The sequence below is a fragment of the Haliotis cracherodii genome, unplaced genomic scaffold (assembly GCF_022045235.1).
Source record: "Haliotis cracherodii isolate W230 unplaced genomic scaffold, xgHalCrac1.p SCAF_2, whole genome shotgun sequence".
NCBI lineage: Eukaryota > Metazoa > Mollusca > Gastropoda > Lepetellida > Haliotidae > Haliotis > Haliotis cracherodii.
Window position 1 is genome coordinate 82129118 of NW_027266275.1, and position 19299 is coordinate 82148416.

General features: G+C 40.7%; 1 protein-coding gene and 1 pseudogene across 1 annotated transcript; one reads left to right on the top strand and one right to left on the bottom strand.

Annotated features, from left to right (window-relative positions):
• The first annotated feature begins 528 nt into the window (after positions 1 to 528).
• LOC139468027 (uncharacterized) lies at positions 529 to 2694 on the top strand (annotated as a pseudogene).
• A 13623-nt stretch (positions 2695 to 16317) lies between these two features.
• On the bottom strand, positions 16318 to 16932 carry LOC139467846 (300 kDa antigen AG231-like). Its single transcript, XM_071249349.1, has one exon. The coding sequence runs from the start codon at positions 16930 to 16932 to the stop codon at positions 16318 to 16320; it is 615 nt and encodes a 204-aa protein (XP_071105450.1).
• Between the last annotated feature and the right edge of the window lie 2367 nt (positions 16933 to 19299).

Consider the following 19299-nt stretch of genomic DNA (forward strand, 5'->3'; position numbering starts at 1 on the left):
ATATATATATATATATATATATATATATATATATATATATATATATATATATATATATATATATATATATATATTCAGTGTGTGATAATGTATACAATTTTAGATGCACACCATATATGTGCTTGGGATTAATTGTTTTTCTTTTACTCAATTTTTCCTGAAAGAAACTGTTCACATTTAGTCAAGGGATAACAGGACTTGTTTTCTAAATACAGATATAAGGCTCTAAGGAGCAGTCTTATTGGCCATGTTTACCTTTACATAGCAGGGCGGTCGGGTAGCCTAGTGGTTAAAGCGTTCGCTCGTCACGCCGAAGACCCGGGTTCGATTCCCGACATGGGTACAATGTGTGAAGCCCATTTCTGGTGTCCCCCGCCGTGATATTGCTGGAATATTGCTAAAAGCGGCGTAAAACCATACTCACTCACTCACTCACTTTACATAGCAAACGGATGTTACAACTGGTTAAACGTTTGAGGCGGCCCTCACATACAGCAGTCTGGTGTTGACCACAGAGGCAAATCAACCATGGCAGCTGTACTGAAACTGTGTGTGGTCCTCATCTGTCTTAGACTGGTGGAGTCAATCCAGGGTGAGAGACAGGCTTAGTCCAGTTAGAGTCAGTAGGTTTTATTAATCATATTCTGAATTCATGAGGTATTGTGCGTAAAGTGTGATGACATGAATGGATTTTTTTTAAATATCGATGCCGTTAGTCGTATGATGGGTACGATAATGGCGATGACAGTGATGTGGACATGTTATATTTTGACGTACAGAAAGCCTATCTGACATGTTCATATGACCGTCGATTCCTTCAGATTGTACGAGACAACTTGAGTCAAAGATCATTCGTGTTCGTGTTTAAACTCTTACTAAAAAGAGCTATTTGGCCACATTTATATCACGTAAGGGAGTAACGACTGATCTATCATCGATGTATTGCATTTATTCATAACCCGAAAGCCAAGATACCAATATCAATGAAATATACCAATGATCCTTAAGGTGTGTGTTGTAATGTGCTGTGCTGTGTTGTATATATGATTAGGATATGGGTAACGAAACACGTTTGGAAACTGAAGGGGAGAGGATCATGGAATAAAACTCCACAAGTTTTGTGATTGAAATATTGATAGCATATGTGTGATTAACATAGCAACAAACTACCTCGATGTTACGGAGAGCGCTTGGACGTGGATTTTAGAGAGGGACTGAAGAAAGGACATACATTTGTTGAGGGTTACACCTCCTTTCATTATGCTCACGTTTGAATTGTATGTGAATAGTGATACAGTTGGTTGTGAACTGACTCGATCATGTTACTAGCATCAATTCCAGTAATTGGAGCTTGTTGTGTTCATGAAAAATGACTACAAATTTCACAAAAGAGCCCTCCATGGCTGTTTTACTGCTAAAATCTGATATGCCAGAAAATGTGTGTTTCCTCAGATATCGTGACACTCACGACACAATTCCCTTAATGTTTGAATTAAAATAATCTCATAAAACTTGAATAGATCTAAAATTGATGCAGTGTCAGGCTGCTGGATTCTAAGTGGGTGGGGGGGGGGGGGGGGGAACACAAAGTGAGCGTGATGGCGCGTATGTTTGTCTGGATGTGTTTTGTTGTGTTCCTGTGGGTGTGCATACGTTTACATTATCTTATTCCCTTTCAGTCAAAAACACTTATAAATGCTACTGTGACAAGTGCAAAATAACGAAGAGTGTCTCATTCAAGAAACCGTAAGGCCACTGTTGATTATTTATTCATTTTTTGTTGTGTTGAACTCTGTTATGCCGAATTAATTGTCTGTCCAGTTCAGTTGAATTCCGTCAATCCTGTGTCATTATTTGATCTCTGATCAGTCGAATCGGAGGTTTCTAATTTTCGATTTCCTCGAACTTGTTTTGTGTCCCAAATGAAAATATCAAGTAACTGGAAATTATATTTGTGAAGTCGTGGACACTCCACATCACATCAAAGGGAGGATGGGCCTGTAATAAATTCATCATTTTGTCTGTATTTACTTACTTCAAATGTTTTTCATTTACAATGACTTGACATTTATATTGCAGTATATACAGATCAACTACGTATCGTGCAAAGATATACCACCAGCTGTGGATTTTGGGGATGGGGAAGGTGTACCAGATACCGGTGAGATTGTAAAAATGGTCACTTGGAAATCATTTATTCAAATAGCAATCTATACGACTAAATGGATATAGTGATGGATCAGGTGTCTCGGTTGATTGCGTATTATCGTACCCCTTCCCAGACAGCGTGGGACGTTGTTTGCAATAACGAGCACAGGTTTGCCTGGCCAAGTCTCAGTTGTTTGCAGGTCCTCGTCACATAGCTGAAGTACGTAAGACGGCGTTAAACAATCAAATGTAATTGTCCCAACTGAATGTGTGTAGCTTAAATATAATATAAGTCTTTCATCACGTGTTATTTAATTGCACGTGTGATTAATAATATTCACTTATGAACCATGCCATCGATTGCATCGCGTGTTATTAATTCCAACTTGGTACATGTGAAATCGTGTAGAAAACATCTAATTCATTTACATTTTTTTATCCTACAGAACCGGCTTTAGGAGAACTTGTACTGGCTATACCATTGGTTACAAGAATATGTTCGTGTCTTGTCGACTGGGTTGCAGGTGTCCAACGACGTTTTACTGAAGCTTCTGGAATCAAAGGCATCCAGAACCAGATCGTGAATACACCCTGCCTTGTCCTGTCACCTACATTCTCTATAAGATCAACACCAAAGTTGTAGTGCAGTGTAGAATCTTAGAAAATATTTATACATGTAATGATAAAATGGTCGTTAAGACAACGATTCTGTGAAAGTTATTCCACAGTGTTCCCACATCAGAGAAACAATCTTTAACCTACATGTACAGTGAGTGTACAGTCACCCAGAGTGTACAGTCACCCAAAGACTTGTCATGTGTTGGTTTTCTCAATATTCTTATCTTTAGTGTTTAAACAGCATATTGTTTTTTTCTAGTTTCCCATTAAAAAAACTGCAGTATCACGTTCATATCGTGTGTTTGTCTAATTTCTGTATAGAACAACACGTGCATGTTCCCGTAGAACGCACCAAATCAGTATTTATACGGTGCTTCCTGGATGAACATCGATAATGGGTATTACCCGTCTCGACAAGATCGCCTCTAATTTGGCTATTGGATAGTAAATAACAATGCAAATAGCCTGTAAGATCTTCACTAAAAGCTTACTCCAATATTCAAAATGGCCTATTAGGCTTTGGTACCTTAATTGTAATCATATGCAAATATATCATGATTTGTTTTCCGGGGATTGTAGTGTTGTGAAGTACTAACCTCATTTAAGTCGGTTCCTTTATGTTTTGTGTTGTTTAACGCCACACTAAGCAATAATCCAACTATATGACGGCGGTCATTAGCAATGGAATGCTAGTTTTGATGCTGAACCGCACACGGGCCACTTTTAAATTTAAATCACATTTTAAGACGGTTACACTGAAGTTTAGTATTTTAAAGTGAGTCAGTAGGCCCTATTTCTAACTCACACACTCAAAAGTGATTTTAATGCTCGCATAGCTGAATATCAGGTTTGAAGTCATAGTTCAGTTGTATTAGAAAAAGAGGTATGAGGTAGAGGTTATTAATGTCCGAGTTAAATGTAACTTTGGGTTTGCGCAATATATACAGACCTTAGAGATCTCCTGTCAGGTTAAACAGACTTTCATGACTCAAATAGTACACCACGCCGGAGGAGTGTCAATAATGAGCGGAGTTTGCAGGCTCAGGCTTATGTCTGAGATTTAAGAACCTACATGTAGCTTCTACTGACCTAGGTACAGTACCAGGATCGATGTCCCAGGTAACAAGCATAAAAAACAACACGTCCTACAGGTCTCACAGCGATTGTGTACATACAAACAGACGCACAGAGAAAGGATTGTATGTACTGCCAACACAATACAGTTGAAGACAAGTTAATTTATGAGAACCGAATTTCGTCAAGATATCGTACTACATTTACGTTTCTGTCTTACTGTCCTTTGTCAACGGGTATCTAAGAATAATTAACTTGTTTTCATCGCGATTTGGCTGTAATATTGCCGATGCGATGTAAAATATTAACTCATTCACTCACTCACTCACTTACAATATACTGACGTTGCTTTTACATGGTCCCCGTAGTAAGCGTTCCCATCGTAGTAGTCGTTCCCATCCATTAGGAACGATTTAAGTCCAATCTGCCGTATCCGCGTATTCCACAATACGACCCGTGAAGATTCCGAGGTAGAATAGGTCTTCAGCAACCCATACTTGCCGTAAAAGGCGACTATGCTTGTCGTAAAAGGCGACTAACGGGATCGGGTGTTAAGTCTCGCTGACTTGGTTGATACATGTCATCAATCCCAATTGCGTGGATCGATGCTCATGATGTCAATCACTGGATTGTCTGGTCCAGACTCGATTATTCACAGACCACCATCATATAGCTGGAATATTGCTGATTGCGGGGTTAAACAACAAACAAACAAAACAACACGTGGACAGACCTCAGAAAATATTGTGTATTGATAAGCATGGCAAATCCGTTGACCGTGTGCATGAATATGGTGGTTGTCATGGTGGCACTTCTCCAACAGACACTAATCAACAGGTCTGACATTTGAAATACAGAAACCAAAAATGAACATATGAATGTTGAATTACGGTTTTAATGAAGAAAACAGTGCTATATTCTCAAGGAACTTTCATTGATTATTTCAGGGCAAATGTGATTATATTATGACACTGATTGATTCTGGATAATATTCATTAATCCATCAGTGAATCTTCAATCTATATCACACACCAGGGGAGGACTTTGTTAAAGTCTTCAAGAAATGTCAATTTAGCACAAAGCATAAACAACCACTATGGTGGGATACAGACAATATAGGAAACTAAGTAAATGCGGAGCATTAAGAAGCCACAGAGATCTGAGACATGATATTGACATTTATAGAGCAGAGAAAAAATAGTTTAACCAATTATTATTTACCAGAAAAACGAATACCTATTTTGATAAACAGAGTACATTATTATCGTCATCAAACTCTGAACCAAAACAGTTCTGACGGCATAATGAATACAAACACTGAGAACGTTTCTAGTGTCTACATCTTGTGAATGGCGTTTACACATCTTGATGCCGGAAAAGGGGTTTACAGGTGAGGGACAATAAGCCAACTGTTGAATATTAATGGTCTAGCGTCTAGTATGATTGTCATCATATCATTGAGATCAAATCAAGGAGACACCATAGCGACTGTTTGTTTACACGTAGACATTTGTTACATGGTTAAGGCGTCGTTCAATGTCAAAGCCTGCTGTGATTTTGTTTTCATGTCGTTGTTTATCGGAAGTCGAAAAGTAAAATATGATTTGTAAACAAGCCATCCTGGCGGTGAACTTTGGAACTAATTCATACGCTGCTAACAACGATAGGCCTTATTTCAATCTATAGAGCCAATACATGCAGATATTATCATCAACCTCGAACGTGGCAGATAGTGGGTTTCTCTTTTGTTCAGTGGTTACGGGCATCAGTGAGACAATACGTACATCCCGTCCACGGATGTACCCTGTCGTTGGTCTACTGCAGTGCAGCTTGTACAGTGTAGTCCCACCTCTCTGTTTGCACACACCCATCATCTAACGCCAAAGACAACTCTCTTCACTGACATGCACCTTCTGCACGCAATCCCACTGTCTCCCACAAACAGTGTATTCGGCTCTTTGAATTTCTTAACCAAACTCCTTACTTCAAGACATCCCAAATTTCACTTAAAATGGCACTTCTTATCCACGTTTAAACATTTGTTTAAAGAAATATGTATTCAAGATAACGTTCGTGATGGTTCCCTGGAAAGAGAAAATAGTGCCACGTTTCGCACAGTCACCTCTTGGCGAATATAGACAGTTAGGACAAATAACAACCGCTAGATAATTCAAGAGACTGTTCCACACAATGCTGACAATATCAAAGTGGCGAAGGACAATTTCAATATTTTGTAGGAACTACTTTATAGGACGGCCCAGCGATACATATTTTTTTATCATAAGTAATCCAGTTATTGCAGAAAAAGACAAGGGAGAATTCCTTTCACAGAATATCCCCGAAGAGGTTTGGTAGCTCACATGCCATTTACATTGTTCTGGGGCGTTATAATGTTTCGTATAAAATATTTATTTTGGTATTCAGGGCCCATTATAGCACAGCCAACGTCCGATCATGTTCATATCCTTTAAGAATTGGATGACTTTAATGCAATTATTGCTCCCTTTGAACCTGTGACTGATTGCTCATTATCCCAGAGACTTTGTGCAGGTAAGTAATATGGAGGTTATATAGAGCATAACATGCAAGAATAAATTGTCTTTGTAACAAACACAAAATACTAAAAAATACTCCTACTACTTGTCATCTTTAATGACGCGAAATCACCCGTCATGTGTGAGAGCTTCAGTTTCCGTTCATGTTTAGTCGGCATGTCACAAACGTTTATAGTCATTACATAAGGAGGCATGTCACAAACGTTTATAGTCATTACATAAGGATAAAAAATAATACTGTGGATTTGTTTTAAAAACAAAACACTATCATGGAACCAACTACTGGCATTTGTCCTTGCGTTTCATCATAATATTCCTTCTTTTAAGATGCCTTGATTTTGTGGTACAATTCTGATACATTGTAACTCACTGGTGCAGAATCTTCAATGTTCTACACTGTGGAGCCAATGTGGCACTGTCAGTAAACCTGGCAAGGCTTTAGCTCAGTTATTCCTCAGCTGCAACTTCACAATGGTGTGGTCACATTGTTTTCAAACCAGCCTTTTGAGTATGAACAGACACTAACACAGCCAGGCAAGTTTCAGTCTCTGTGTGTAACTCACAGATATTCCTTACTCCCTGGCATGACTTGGTGCAGTTCAGAGCTTTAATACCCAGAGGAGATGGCAATGTTGAGATATGGTGTGGCTAATGATGTGCATATTGACATTAATGTGATAATGGGGACATATTAATTGTGGGTAAATGTATATTTTGGACATGTGGCATATTGAATTTATACATGAACAAATATTTTAATCTTTCAAGTTTTGTTTCATTGAACTGAGAAGCAGCATACACTCAGCTGTGATGCTGACATATTGGCAGATTTGCACATTGGGTTGATGATCACTGTCACCATTATGGCACAGCTAGTATGGTAAGACAAGCATGTTGGATAATCTGAGGGCACAACTAGGGGGTTTGCAGAGCAGAGCAATGACCAATAGATATATCCAGCAGTATGGGTCAGCACTGTGTACCTGTACCCTGGTTATGTATTGACCAACAGATTGACCACCCTCGCCACTGGTTCAACACTCCAGGTGTTGTGGATGCTGGTGTCAGTGTAGTGAAACAACTGTCATGTGGTAGAATATCCCTGACTTCATCTGCTATAAGTCTGTATCAGTTGAATGTCATCACCTTGACATGTTGTATCAGGGTTACTGATATCCAGTGATTTGGGTGTTGGGTGTCTGTGACTGTTTGAGGGTTGGGTGATTGGAGTTTGTGTCCCTTCGACATGTTGGCTAATGTTTACTGAGCAAAGTATCCTGTTTATTACATGCAAGTGAATAACTTTCCCTAATCTTTAAGTCTGTGGTCAGTTCAAATAAACAAACATGACATTCAGTCAGCGATAGTCAGTATAAATGGGTCAGTTATAGTCAATATAGATTGGTCAGTTATAGTCAGTATGGATTGGTCAGTGATAGTTGGTATAGATTGGTCAGTGACAGCTGGGTATAGATGGGTCAGTTATAGTTGCTATAGATTGGTCAGTGACAGCTGGGTATAGATGGGTCAGTTATAGTCAATATAGATGGGTCAGTGACAGCTGGGTATAGATGGGTCAGTTATAGTCAGGGTAGATGGGTCAGTTATAGTCGGTACAGATAGGTGAGTGATGGTTGGTGTTTCAGTGAACTGGAACACCTCATAATCCTGTTAACACTAATCCCCTTGTTAACACTAATCCCCTTGTTAACACTTATCCCCTTGCTAACACTAATCCCCTTGTATCCCAGGTTTTTAAGCTGACCATTGTGCAACAGCTTCTTTTAATAATACCTCTCTCCAGACTCACTCTCCTTAGTGTGAACAACTCTGTATTGCACCCAAAGTAGATTCAATTTATGGATAACAACTGCTTTAATACTGTAAAGGTGACGTTTCAGTATAGATCCTTATACCGTTGTCAAGCAAGACTGAATGAGGAACTATGAACTCATTAAGCAATAACTAAGCAACAGTATGAAAAGTAAGATGTCAAGAGAGTTGTTTTCATATAAGAAATATTGATCATTCACCACTCTGTAGAATAATGCATGCCATGTACCACTAGCTGGTGGCACATGTTCCTGTGACCAGCGCATAGGTCACAAAACAGGTGATGTTAAGCAATGCTGGCCACGGAGAGTAGCTGGATGCTCAACAGCGTTCACCAGCTTCACTCCTGGGAGTTTGTAGAGCTTTGGTCCTGCCCCACACTGAAGCACAGGTGACACATGTGGAGTCTCCTGTGGCAAGTGACTTTGTGTGAAATGTGCACACTGATCCACTGATCCGAGTAATAAGTGCACTTTGAGCAACCACATAGTGGATGGAAAACAGCACCTAACAAATGCACTTATTATTATTAGCTGTTTAACTGTGTCGTACTTGGTAGTCATCTATGAAGTGTGGATGCAATATGGCTTTTCAAATGTTGAAAACAGCAACTAATTAAGGCAAAAACAGGAGATGATAATAATGATAAATTAAAGATGTAAGCAGCAATGGCAGGCTCCAAGTAACACTGCGCACAAATGTCCATGTTCGAATCCTCAAAGGGTTTCCCTGTACCAAATCCGTCAAATGTAGGCACCACTTGCAGGGTATCGCTGCTACGAAATTGTAGTGTGCAGGGGTGTCCAAGTCTGTTCTAAACCCTTTTCCGACCTCGAACATGTTCGAATCCTTGTTTGCTTGTACCAACTCCGTCAAAAAATAGTCACCGGAAATCGCCGCTACGAAATTGGTGTGTTCCAGGGGTGTCCCAAATATTAAACAAATATTACCACCAATCGATGTTACTTTTAGCATGCAACCAAGAACAAAAGATGAGGAATATATGTCTGACTAACTTCATGTCAACTTTCAATAGTTTCTGTAAAGAGCCTTACAAGATATGATCTTTAAAGTCAAATTTCGGAGAGAAAAATCATCAAAATCAAAATCCAATAGGGCCGTCACTAAGAAAGATATCCAAAAACGGCTAACAGAGTTTGATGTGTTATGTATGGAGACAATTCTCAGATAGTTTGAAATCGTTTCATGCAGTGGGTTCAGAGGAGATTGGATTTGAAGACATATACCCAAAATACCCTGTGAAAACCTTGAATCCAATATGGCTGCCAAACCACGTGACCAATGACCAAAGTTAAAGAACAAAAAAATGTCAAGGAACTGGAGCAGCAGTTACATGGCAGGTTTGAAAGTAATCGGACAAGCGGTTGCGGAGTAATAGGGCAAAATACATGTACATCTTTAAAAAATACTTGTTTTTCAGTTATCTGTCCTTGGCCATTGGGGCTTAGGCCTAGGGATTTTGGCAGAATCTAGTATTCAGCAGTTTCCATACACATACAAAATTTGAACATAATCGAGCCAGTGGTTATTCTGATAGCTCTGTTTAATTTGGGTTGTGAATTTTGTAAAGCCATCTGCAAGCTTTATTTGTGTCCCATTGGAATTGCCATTTGTGGGCTGTGTATCAGCTTTGATTGTGCATTTTCTCTAGCTTGCTGAAGGGCATAAGGTGTTATCTCTGCTTTGTCCAGAGCTAGCTTTTCCAGTGTGTCTGCTGTTTCCTACTATGTGAGACAGGGATAATTTAGATTCAAAGACAGACAGTTTATTAGGGTCTCACCTCATGTACAGCAATATATACATAAAATAATATACACCTATTATCAAAGTACACAAGCCATTCTAAAAGAATTGCGAGAGACCATATATAAAACAGGTTATACATAATATATTTAAAACAGCATTCCCTGAAATAAAATAGAAATACATAATAAACTCAGGAACATAAAAGCGCTCTTCGCCAGGTTAAGATTAAATACAAGGTTTTGGCCGAAATTAAAACTAAGCTAGTAAATGACAGTAAAACACACATCTTATCTATTTAAGACAAAGAGTTGTGTTGCGGTAATAGCAGCGTTGCGTTCTGCTCTAGCTTGTACCTCAGGTCTGAATATAATGCACACTGTAAAAGGACATGTGTCTCATCTTCGATGCAGTTGTCATAAAATCAGCATAACCGTTGTTGAATGGACAGTCCTTCATATCGGCCCGTTTCAATACGCATGGGGGCGACACCACAGCAAAATTTACTTAATGCACTCTTGAAGTTTTGGGGCATAAGGTTCCATGCAGTAATCTTGTTTGAAAAGACGATAAGTTCTCAACTTTCTATCATTTTGCCGAATGTTGTCTCTCCATGCTTCCAGTATTTTCAGTTCATATGCATTAATAACACAATCGATCACATTCTTGGATATAAAAGTTTCAACATTGTAGGAATTACTTAACCATTGGTTTTCAAAGAACTTGTAAATTCTGTAGTTCCATATCTTAAATCTTGATACACGGTAATTGTCCAGTAAGATGATTATTCTTCAGTTCAGTCTATCCACTTTCATGTTCACCATTCTTCTCCACTGACGTAACACGGCTTTCCACAGATTGACACCGATAGGGGTCCATCCCATCTCCCCCTGTACTGCATCATAAGGAGTATATGTTCCCACTCCAAGAAAATGTCTACACGCTCTGTTTTGAATTAAATGTCTTATATAGGCCTTACTAAACTCAGATTAATTACTTTGTAGTTCAAACTTGTTTGAACAATTGTTGAGGATCATTTTGCTACACCATTGTGCATGACGTACCCCTCTATTCATTGGTGGTCGCCCACTTCACCTAATTTACCAGTACGATACTAACAAGTAACTAAGTGCTCTGGGTGTGTTGTGCTGGTTACCTTGGGTCCCAATAATAGAACAAAACAAGGATGATGGTGATACCAGATTCATTCACAACATTATTTGTCAAGTTTTACCTGTTTGTGTGAACAATGACTTGTTTAATACCTCCTAATCCTATGCATGTACTTCATTCACTCATATTTCCACATACTTACATGCTGATACATTTGTTCAGGTTAAATGTCTATTCCCATTCACCAAGCAGACGAGACACATGGTCAGTCGGTGGACCTACATGAGAAAAATCTTCATGCATCAGTCTCAGCTACTCCCTTCAACCTTGACATGAAGTGGACAGATGCCTACACAAACAAAACACAAAAACATTTCATTATTTTTTGTATTTCTGTCACCCTTTCAGACATTCAGTAACAAATATTGGCAACTTTGCAACAACATTTCAAATTGTTATGGTTCTTGCTATTACAACTTAGTCACACGCAGGGCAAGTCTGCCTTGGACTGCTCTCTCTTCATCATCTTTAGTAATCTGCTCATTGATGTAAGAGCCAAATAGATAATATTATAAATGACTAATTATTCTAATTGTAAAGAGATTATAAATCTCTTACAAAATATATACATGCACATGAATTTAGGGGTGTGACATACTTTTGTGTTACACAAATATATAAACAGACTATATATACTCACACACAAAATTAAAGAAACGCAAGTCGAGTATGGAGTATACATGTTATTTATTTTCAACAGTAAAGACAAGAAATACCAATAGCGCAAGATTGACAAAAATTTGACGGAAGACAGTTTAATGGATTAAAAGGCAAATGACATAATTGTTTTTTTCAAATGTTAAGGGCTTACACAGTTTCGGGTCAATACCCAAAATGTCAGTCAATAGCTGGTGTGACCACCATTAGCATTGATCACTGCCACACATTTCCTGTACATTGAGTGGATCAGCCGATTTTTGAAGGCCCTAGGGATCCTCCTGCACACATCCAGAGCAGCTGTGCGTAGTTCATTGGCAGTTGTAGGGACTGGGCGCACATTGTGCAGACGCCTGTGAACCTCATCTCACAAGTGTTCGATGGGGTTCAGATCAGGGCTGAGTGCTGGCCACGGCAGAACACGGATGTTGTGTTGTTGCAGAAAGGCCATGGTAGCTCTGGCAACATCTGAGGTTGTTGGAACGGAGACGTCGGATCACAGTGTCCCGGCTAATGTGTCTATTATTTGTTCCTATGGTCTGTCGAGCACTTCCACTTGCAGTTAGGAATGGATGTCGCTGGTGTTGATGGGTAATCTGCCGATCTTGTCAAGGTGTGGTGACCCTAGGAAGACCGCTCCGAGGAAGATCATCTGTGGTCCGTGTAGCACTGTATTGATGCAGGAGACGGTAAATTGTGGTTATGTTAACGTTGAAATGACGGGCAACATCTTGGACAGACTCTCCAGCTTCCAAACGTCTGATAGCCTGGTTTCTCTGAATTTGAGTTTGGCGTGGCATTGTTGACTAAGAAGTGGTAGGTCCAAGAATTGGCCACATTTTTATACCCACTACAGTTTGTGACAGTTCATGCAATTTATAAATTGCCTGAGTGAATGTATCCGTGAATATCCACATAAAAGAACAGTATCCCACACGTCACATGTCTCTGTAACAATCAAATATTTTAAAATGTATATATTGTTTCGGGATATTATAACCCGTGTTCGTTTCTCAACTGATCAATTCGTTTGTTTAAGTTCTTACACATAGGTGTCAAGTCTCAAAGGTCAGCTGAGAAAGCCCATGTGACAACTATTTTCATAATGTTCATGGTTCTTAAAAAAATCCATTGAGTTAGATAACAATGAGCAATCAATCAACATATTATCGGTTAACCCTTTGAACAAAGTATGTTGTTTTTACATCAGCACTTCATGATATGAGTGTATTCCCTTTGCATAAGTAAACCTACACATGTAAACACTTATTTTTGACATATCCACTGTGTAAGATAACAGTTATATAAATCAGTCAACATATTTTTTGTTGATCCTTTGATGGCTAGGAATGATCCGTATATACAAAAAAGTAAATCAACTGATCATTCATCTCTTGCTGGGCTGCCACATGCATATTACATAACACACATTTCACCTCACTTCAAACCTGAATTTAGATTGAGTAATTACCCCAGACACAAGAAATGCCAAATGGGAACCTTTGTCAGGTAATCTGAGTGGTGCTACCACTTATTATACCTGTAATAAATTCATTAACTGAGCATCAAGTGAATAATGACAAATACACAAGTGTAGGGTTATACCAGAAAACGTGGATGACAACAAGGGAGTAGTAATGGTATTATTGATGCAATCCAAAATCCGAAAATGCAGGTATACTTTTTTATTATTGAACTATAACCATCAGGGGTATTTCCAAATGACAACATCCGATGAGCTTCCTTCATTCTTTTTATCTGTTTGTTTAGGCTGAATTAATTAATAAACATGTGCTCTTTGTCAAAATCTTTATAGATCACAGGTAACCAATCAGTGTTCAAAACTGTGTAAAACAAATATTGCCTCCAAGTTTATTTAGCTGTCCTTGTAGCCCAGTCTCTTGTCACGCTCAGTTGCGTTAGCAAGCAAATCGACTCACAGGCCTGTGAGCAGTGTCAGACAACTAAGAAGAAGCCAGAGATTAGTGCCGCTAAGGCTTACAACATGAAGGACTCATGAACTCCATTTAATCTATCCTAACCACTAATTATACATAAAAGTTGAACATCAAAATGCACACACTGACGAATTAACAAATAAATATGTAAAATTGTTACACCTGTCACACTGTAGTCACACTGTAGCCACACTGTAGTCACACTGTAGTCACACTATAGCCACACTGTAGTCACACTTTAGTCACACTGTAGTCACACTGTAGCCACTAGCCACACTGTAGTCACACTGTAGCCACACTGTAGTCACACTATAGCCACTAACCACACTGTAGTCACACTGTAGCCACTAGCCACACTGTAGTCACTAGCCACACTGTAGTCACACTATAGCCACACTGTAGTCACACTATAGCCACACTGTAGTCACTAGCCACACTGTAGTCACACTATATCCACACTGTAGTCACACAGTAGCCACACTGTAGTCACACTGTAGCCACTAGCCACACTGTAGTCATACTATAGCCACTAGCCACACTGTAGCCACTAGCCACACTGTAGTCACACTATAGCAACTAGTCACACTGTAGCCACACTGAAGTCACACTATAACCACTAGCCACACTATAGCCACTAGCCACACTGTAGTCACACTATAGCCACTAGCCACACTGTAGTCACAGTATAGCCACTAGCCACACTGTAGTCACACTGTAGCCACACTGTATCCACTAGCCACACTGTAGTCACACTATAGCCACTAGCCACACTGTAGTCACACTATAGCCACTAGCCACACTGTAGTCACACTGTAGTCACAGTATAGCCACACTGTATCCACTAGCCACACTGTAGTCACACTATAGCCACTAGCCACACTGTAGTCACACTATAGCCACTAGCCACACTGTATCCACACTGTAGTCACACTATAGCCACTAGCCACACTGTAGTCACACTGTAGTCACACTGTATCCACTAGCCACACTGTAGTCACACTATAGCCACTAGCCACACTGTAGTCACACTATAGCCACTAGCCACACTGTAGTCACACTATAGCCACTAGCCACACTGTAGTCACACTGTAGCCACTAGCCACACTGTAGCCACTAGCCTTACTTAGTACTCCCACTTCTAAAATGCCTATCAAAGAAGTTAGCCACACTGTAGTCACACTATAGCCACTAGCCACACTGTAGCCACACTGTAGTCACATAGTAACCACACTGTATCCACTAGCCACACTGTAGTCACACTGTAGCCACTAGCCACACTGTAGTCACACTGTAGCCACACTGTAGTCACACTGTAGCCACACTCTAGTTGCACTGTAGCCACTAGCCACACTGTAGTCGCACTGTAGTCACACTGTAGCCACACTCTAGTTGCACTGTAGCCACTAGCCACACTGTAGTCACACTGTAGCCACTAGCCACACTGTAGTCACACTGTAGCCACACTGTTGTCACACTGGGAAATAGACATGATGGGAGAGAAGTGTCAGTTTCAGATTCTAAATTCAGATTCTAACATAATGAGGGCAGATACTAAGAGTAAATGTAAATAATTTCTCAAGACAGGTTAACAATGTTACAGGTCTGCATGCATTGGGGCCTAGTGGGTCTTCTGTATTCTGACGTATGTACAGGCTAAGTTACACCCGTGAGAGCTTTGAGGGATTTGCCGGTAGGAAACACTAAGTTATAATATCCAGTGTAAAGCCGAGGTAGCAGATCAATTCTATCAATAGTTAGTGAGTGAGTTGGGTTTAACGCCGCTTTTAACAGTATTTCAGTTACATCACGGCGTGTCAGCTTAATGTGTGAGGAAAGCCCGAAGTGATGCAGGTCTCAGACATTTACCACTTCGGTGAAACCCATGAGCACGGGTATGGTGCTGACAAACCTAGAAACATAATTGGGGCGAACTGGGATTCGAACCAACAATCATAGGTTTTTGGTGTGCCCAAGGGACGCAAATCCGCACAGTGAATCGTGGCGCCTTAGACGACTGGGCCACCCTTGCCCCCAATTCTATCAATAATATAACCCATTCGTCACCACTCACCCCTTTCCGTAACCTGCAAGAAGACTCGTCCCCCTGTCGATGAATGTTATGTGCGAAAATACGACAAACCAGTCAGAATGTGCACATCATTTCAAGATCTTCGTCAAAGATTCCCTCAGAAATATTTTTTTGATTTTACACGTCTTGCATCTAAAAATATACCCAAGACACAGTTACATGTGTTCAATCATACTGTATAATTCCGCATGTCCCAATGTGCTTTAAATTGCATCTGATATATATATAATATATGGTGAAATATATGTGAACCATTAGGCAATAAGTTGACAATTGTTTTAGGTATGCCCGTTTGTGCTAAGATGGAACCAAGTCGCAAAAATGGCCATGAGAACAAGTCACTATTTGGATTGTCCCAGAATAACACGAGTTGGTCACGAATGTAATGTAACCATCCTCAATGCAATGTATACTCACCAATATTTATATCCATACAGATTTAGGGATATTATGTTGGATACAGTGTGACATAGACCTCTAGTGTGACATGGTCCTCCAGTGTGACATGGTCCTCTAGTGTGACATGGTCCTCAAGTGTGACATGGTCCTCCAGTGTGACATGGTCCTCTAGTGTGACATGGTCCTCCAGTGTGACATGGTCCTCTAGTGTGACATGGTCCTCCAGTGTAACATGGTCCTCCAGTGTGACATGGTCCTCTAGTGTGACATGGTCCTCTAGTTTGATATGGTCCTCCAGTGTGACATGGTCCTCCAGTGTGACATGGTCCTCTAGTGTGACATGGTCCTCTAGTTTGATATGGTCCTCCAGTGTGACATGGTCCTCCAGTGTGACATGGTCCTCTAGTGTGACATGGTCCTCCAGTGTGACATGGTCCTCCAGTGTGACATGGTCCTCTAGTGTGACATGGTCCTCTAGTTTGATATGGTCCTCCAGTGTGACATGGTCCTCCAGTGTGACATGGTCCTGTAGTGTGACATGGTCCTCCAGTGTGACATGGTCCTCCAGTGTGACATGGTCCTCTAGTGTGACATGGTCCTCCAGTGTGACATGGTCCTCCATGTGTTTAAAAGGGAATAATCGAGGCTGGCTTTTCTCCGGCATATTGACATGTTGTATCAACTGTTGGTCATGAAGCAATAGGATCCCGGTGCAGTCACTGATTTGCCTGCAATGTATCCATTGTGTCCTGTGTTTAACAACATGTTCAATTCCATTCAGGATGGACCATACAACACGTAACAAGTACCGAGACAAAGTACATAAGAATTGTGCTGTGAGTGCCAATGGAGAGTGTTGTCTATGGACGGGCTATCAGAAGAGTTACAGGGGGGTCAAATATGGCCAGATTAATGTTAAATTTACAGCAAATGGCAAATGGAGAGCTGTTCATGTTCACAGGTTAGTCTACATGATAGCTACCAACCAAGTTGGTTTAGATGGCGATGTCTCCCATCTCTGCGGGAACACGTTGTGCGTGACAGAGGAGCACCTGCTACTGGAGCCCCACCCCATGAACCTCAGCAGGAAGTCCTGCATGGCCACTGGTGTGTGTGTGGGGCATGGGGCGGGGGTGCCACGATGCTTGGTGACCCTCAAACTGTGACAAGGCTTCATGTTTTAACTTATCCTGCAACACTTCTTAATTCATTTACTGCTGGGTTTTTTTACAGAAAGACGAAGCTGTGAGAGGCCTAGCTGCAGAAGATGTTGTTCTAACTGATGGTGTAGCAATACCCTCACACAGCTGCCATGTGACCTGGAAGTGGTGATGTCACATAAGGGCACACTACTGCTTTGTCAATCAACACGATCAGATGTGTTGTGTGTGAATAAGCCTTCTGCAAATATCAGTTCCATTGTGTGTTATTTGAACTTTTTTTTACTTGAAGTGCTGCCTCTCTCGTTCATGGATCCGAGTTTAATGCAAGCCTGGATGCAATCCGTGTTTCAACATACCATGGTGACAGTGGCGCCCTTGGCTTATATGGCGCCAGCTGCTCCCCTGATGCCTCTTCCTCACATGACACCAGCTACTAAGCCTCTACCTCAGTCATCTACTACCCCGGTGGTAGTGGCGGCGCCTCCCGCGACGTCATCTATGCTGGTTGCTCCCTCGGCGTTGGTGGTCTCAGTGGTTAATAAAGGACCCTTCTCTGACGTCATTACCTGGCTTATAGACTGCCTAGGCTTATGCTTCCCAGTTCACCACATTCCAGGATGCCGGGGAACAAGTTAGAGGACCCTTTGGCCTGACCAGGTAAGGTGGAAACTACATCCCGAGGTTTTCACCATGATTTGCCTGAGGATCGATTATCCCAATGTAGGCTACCACTTGTGAGGATAAGTCAATTTAGTTCTTTTATGAGAGCTTCATTTAAGTTCTCTACTTTCTTTGGTTTGTCCTGGTTAATCATCCGGGTTTTAGTCAGTGCATGGACAAGCACGTGGACGTAAGCAGAATGACATGAACTTGTGTAGGGTGTAAAGGGCCCATAAATTTTGCAAGTATTAACAAAATATATAAAAAACAACATGTAAATCATAACTAGCAATGCTATAACAAATGTAAATGGTGTAAAAGGGTAAATTGCATGTTGAAAAGGTTGAAGTGTGTATGACAGATGTTTCGTTTAAAATCCGTAAAATAATGTCGGTAATAACATGTACATACTACCTTAGTTATAAGTTGTAATATTTCACATTTGTTTTTATTATAGCTTGTACCTGTCAACAATAGGCCTTAAAATTAAAGGGCCAGTAAAAGAATTTGAAGGAGAGACATAATACAAAATATCAGTCACAATGTTTCAAGACTGAATCAAGAATGTATTCATCAATCTATGCTGAAGTTATAAAATAAACCATTCAAGACAGTGTACTGATGGCCATGTGTCAATGGCCAAAGTGTATCACCTACACCCGACATTGACTCTTCACCACCAGCCAGAGCTGCCAACTGTGGACCTACATCTCTCTGGTTCCCGATCCACAAGCACGACACTCTGAACCTTGTTCTGATTTTAGTAGTGCCTTGTTAGCCAAACCTTCTACTTCATCCACACAGCCAACTATCGCATCCGAGCCCCGACAGGTTTTTCTCTGCACACATGGCTCAACTATAGAGAACCTTAAGGGCCAAGGGCTACTCATCGAAGACAGCTAAGGCCATAGCATTGGCGCAAGACCTTCCACCAAGGGATTGTATGATGACAAGTGGTGTTCCTTTGAATCTTTTTGCTAATACAGGAATCAGGACCCCACTTCTGCATCCTCCCAGTTCCTGGCTGATTTTCTACTCTTTCTCCACAGCAAGGTCCTTCATCTCAAGGGATCTGCCATCTCTACCTAGTCGCCATTAAATCAGTGCTAGCTGATGAAAATACCAGAATTACAAGCTTTGCTTTTCGGCTTGAAGACCAAGTTCACCCCCCTGGCCTGGGGATGATAAAGAAAACTGTCTTCCTCTCA

Bases quoted from the DNA above. Each gene is read 5' to 3' on its own strand.
- LOC139467846 (XM_071249349.1), bottom strand. From the start codon at position 16,932: ATGCCGGAGAAAAGCCAGCCTCGATTATTCCCTTTTAAACACATGGAG.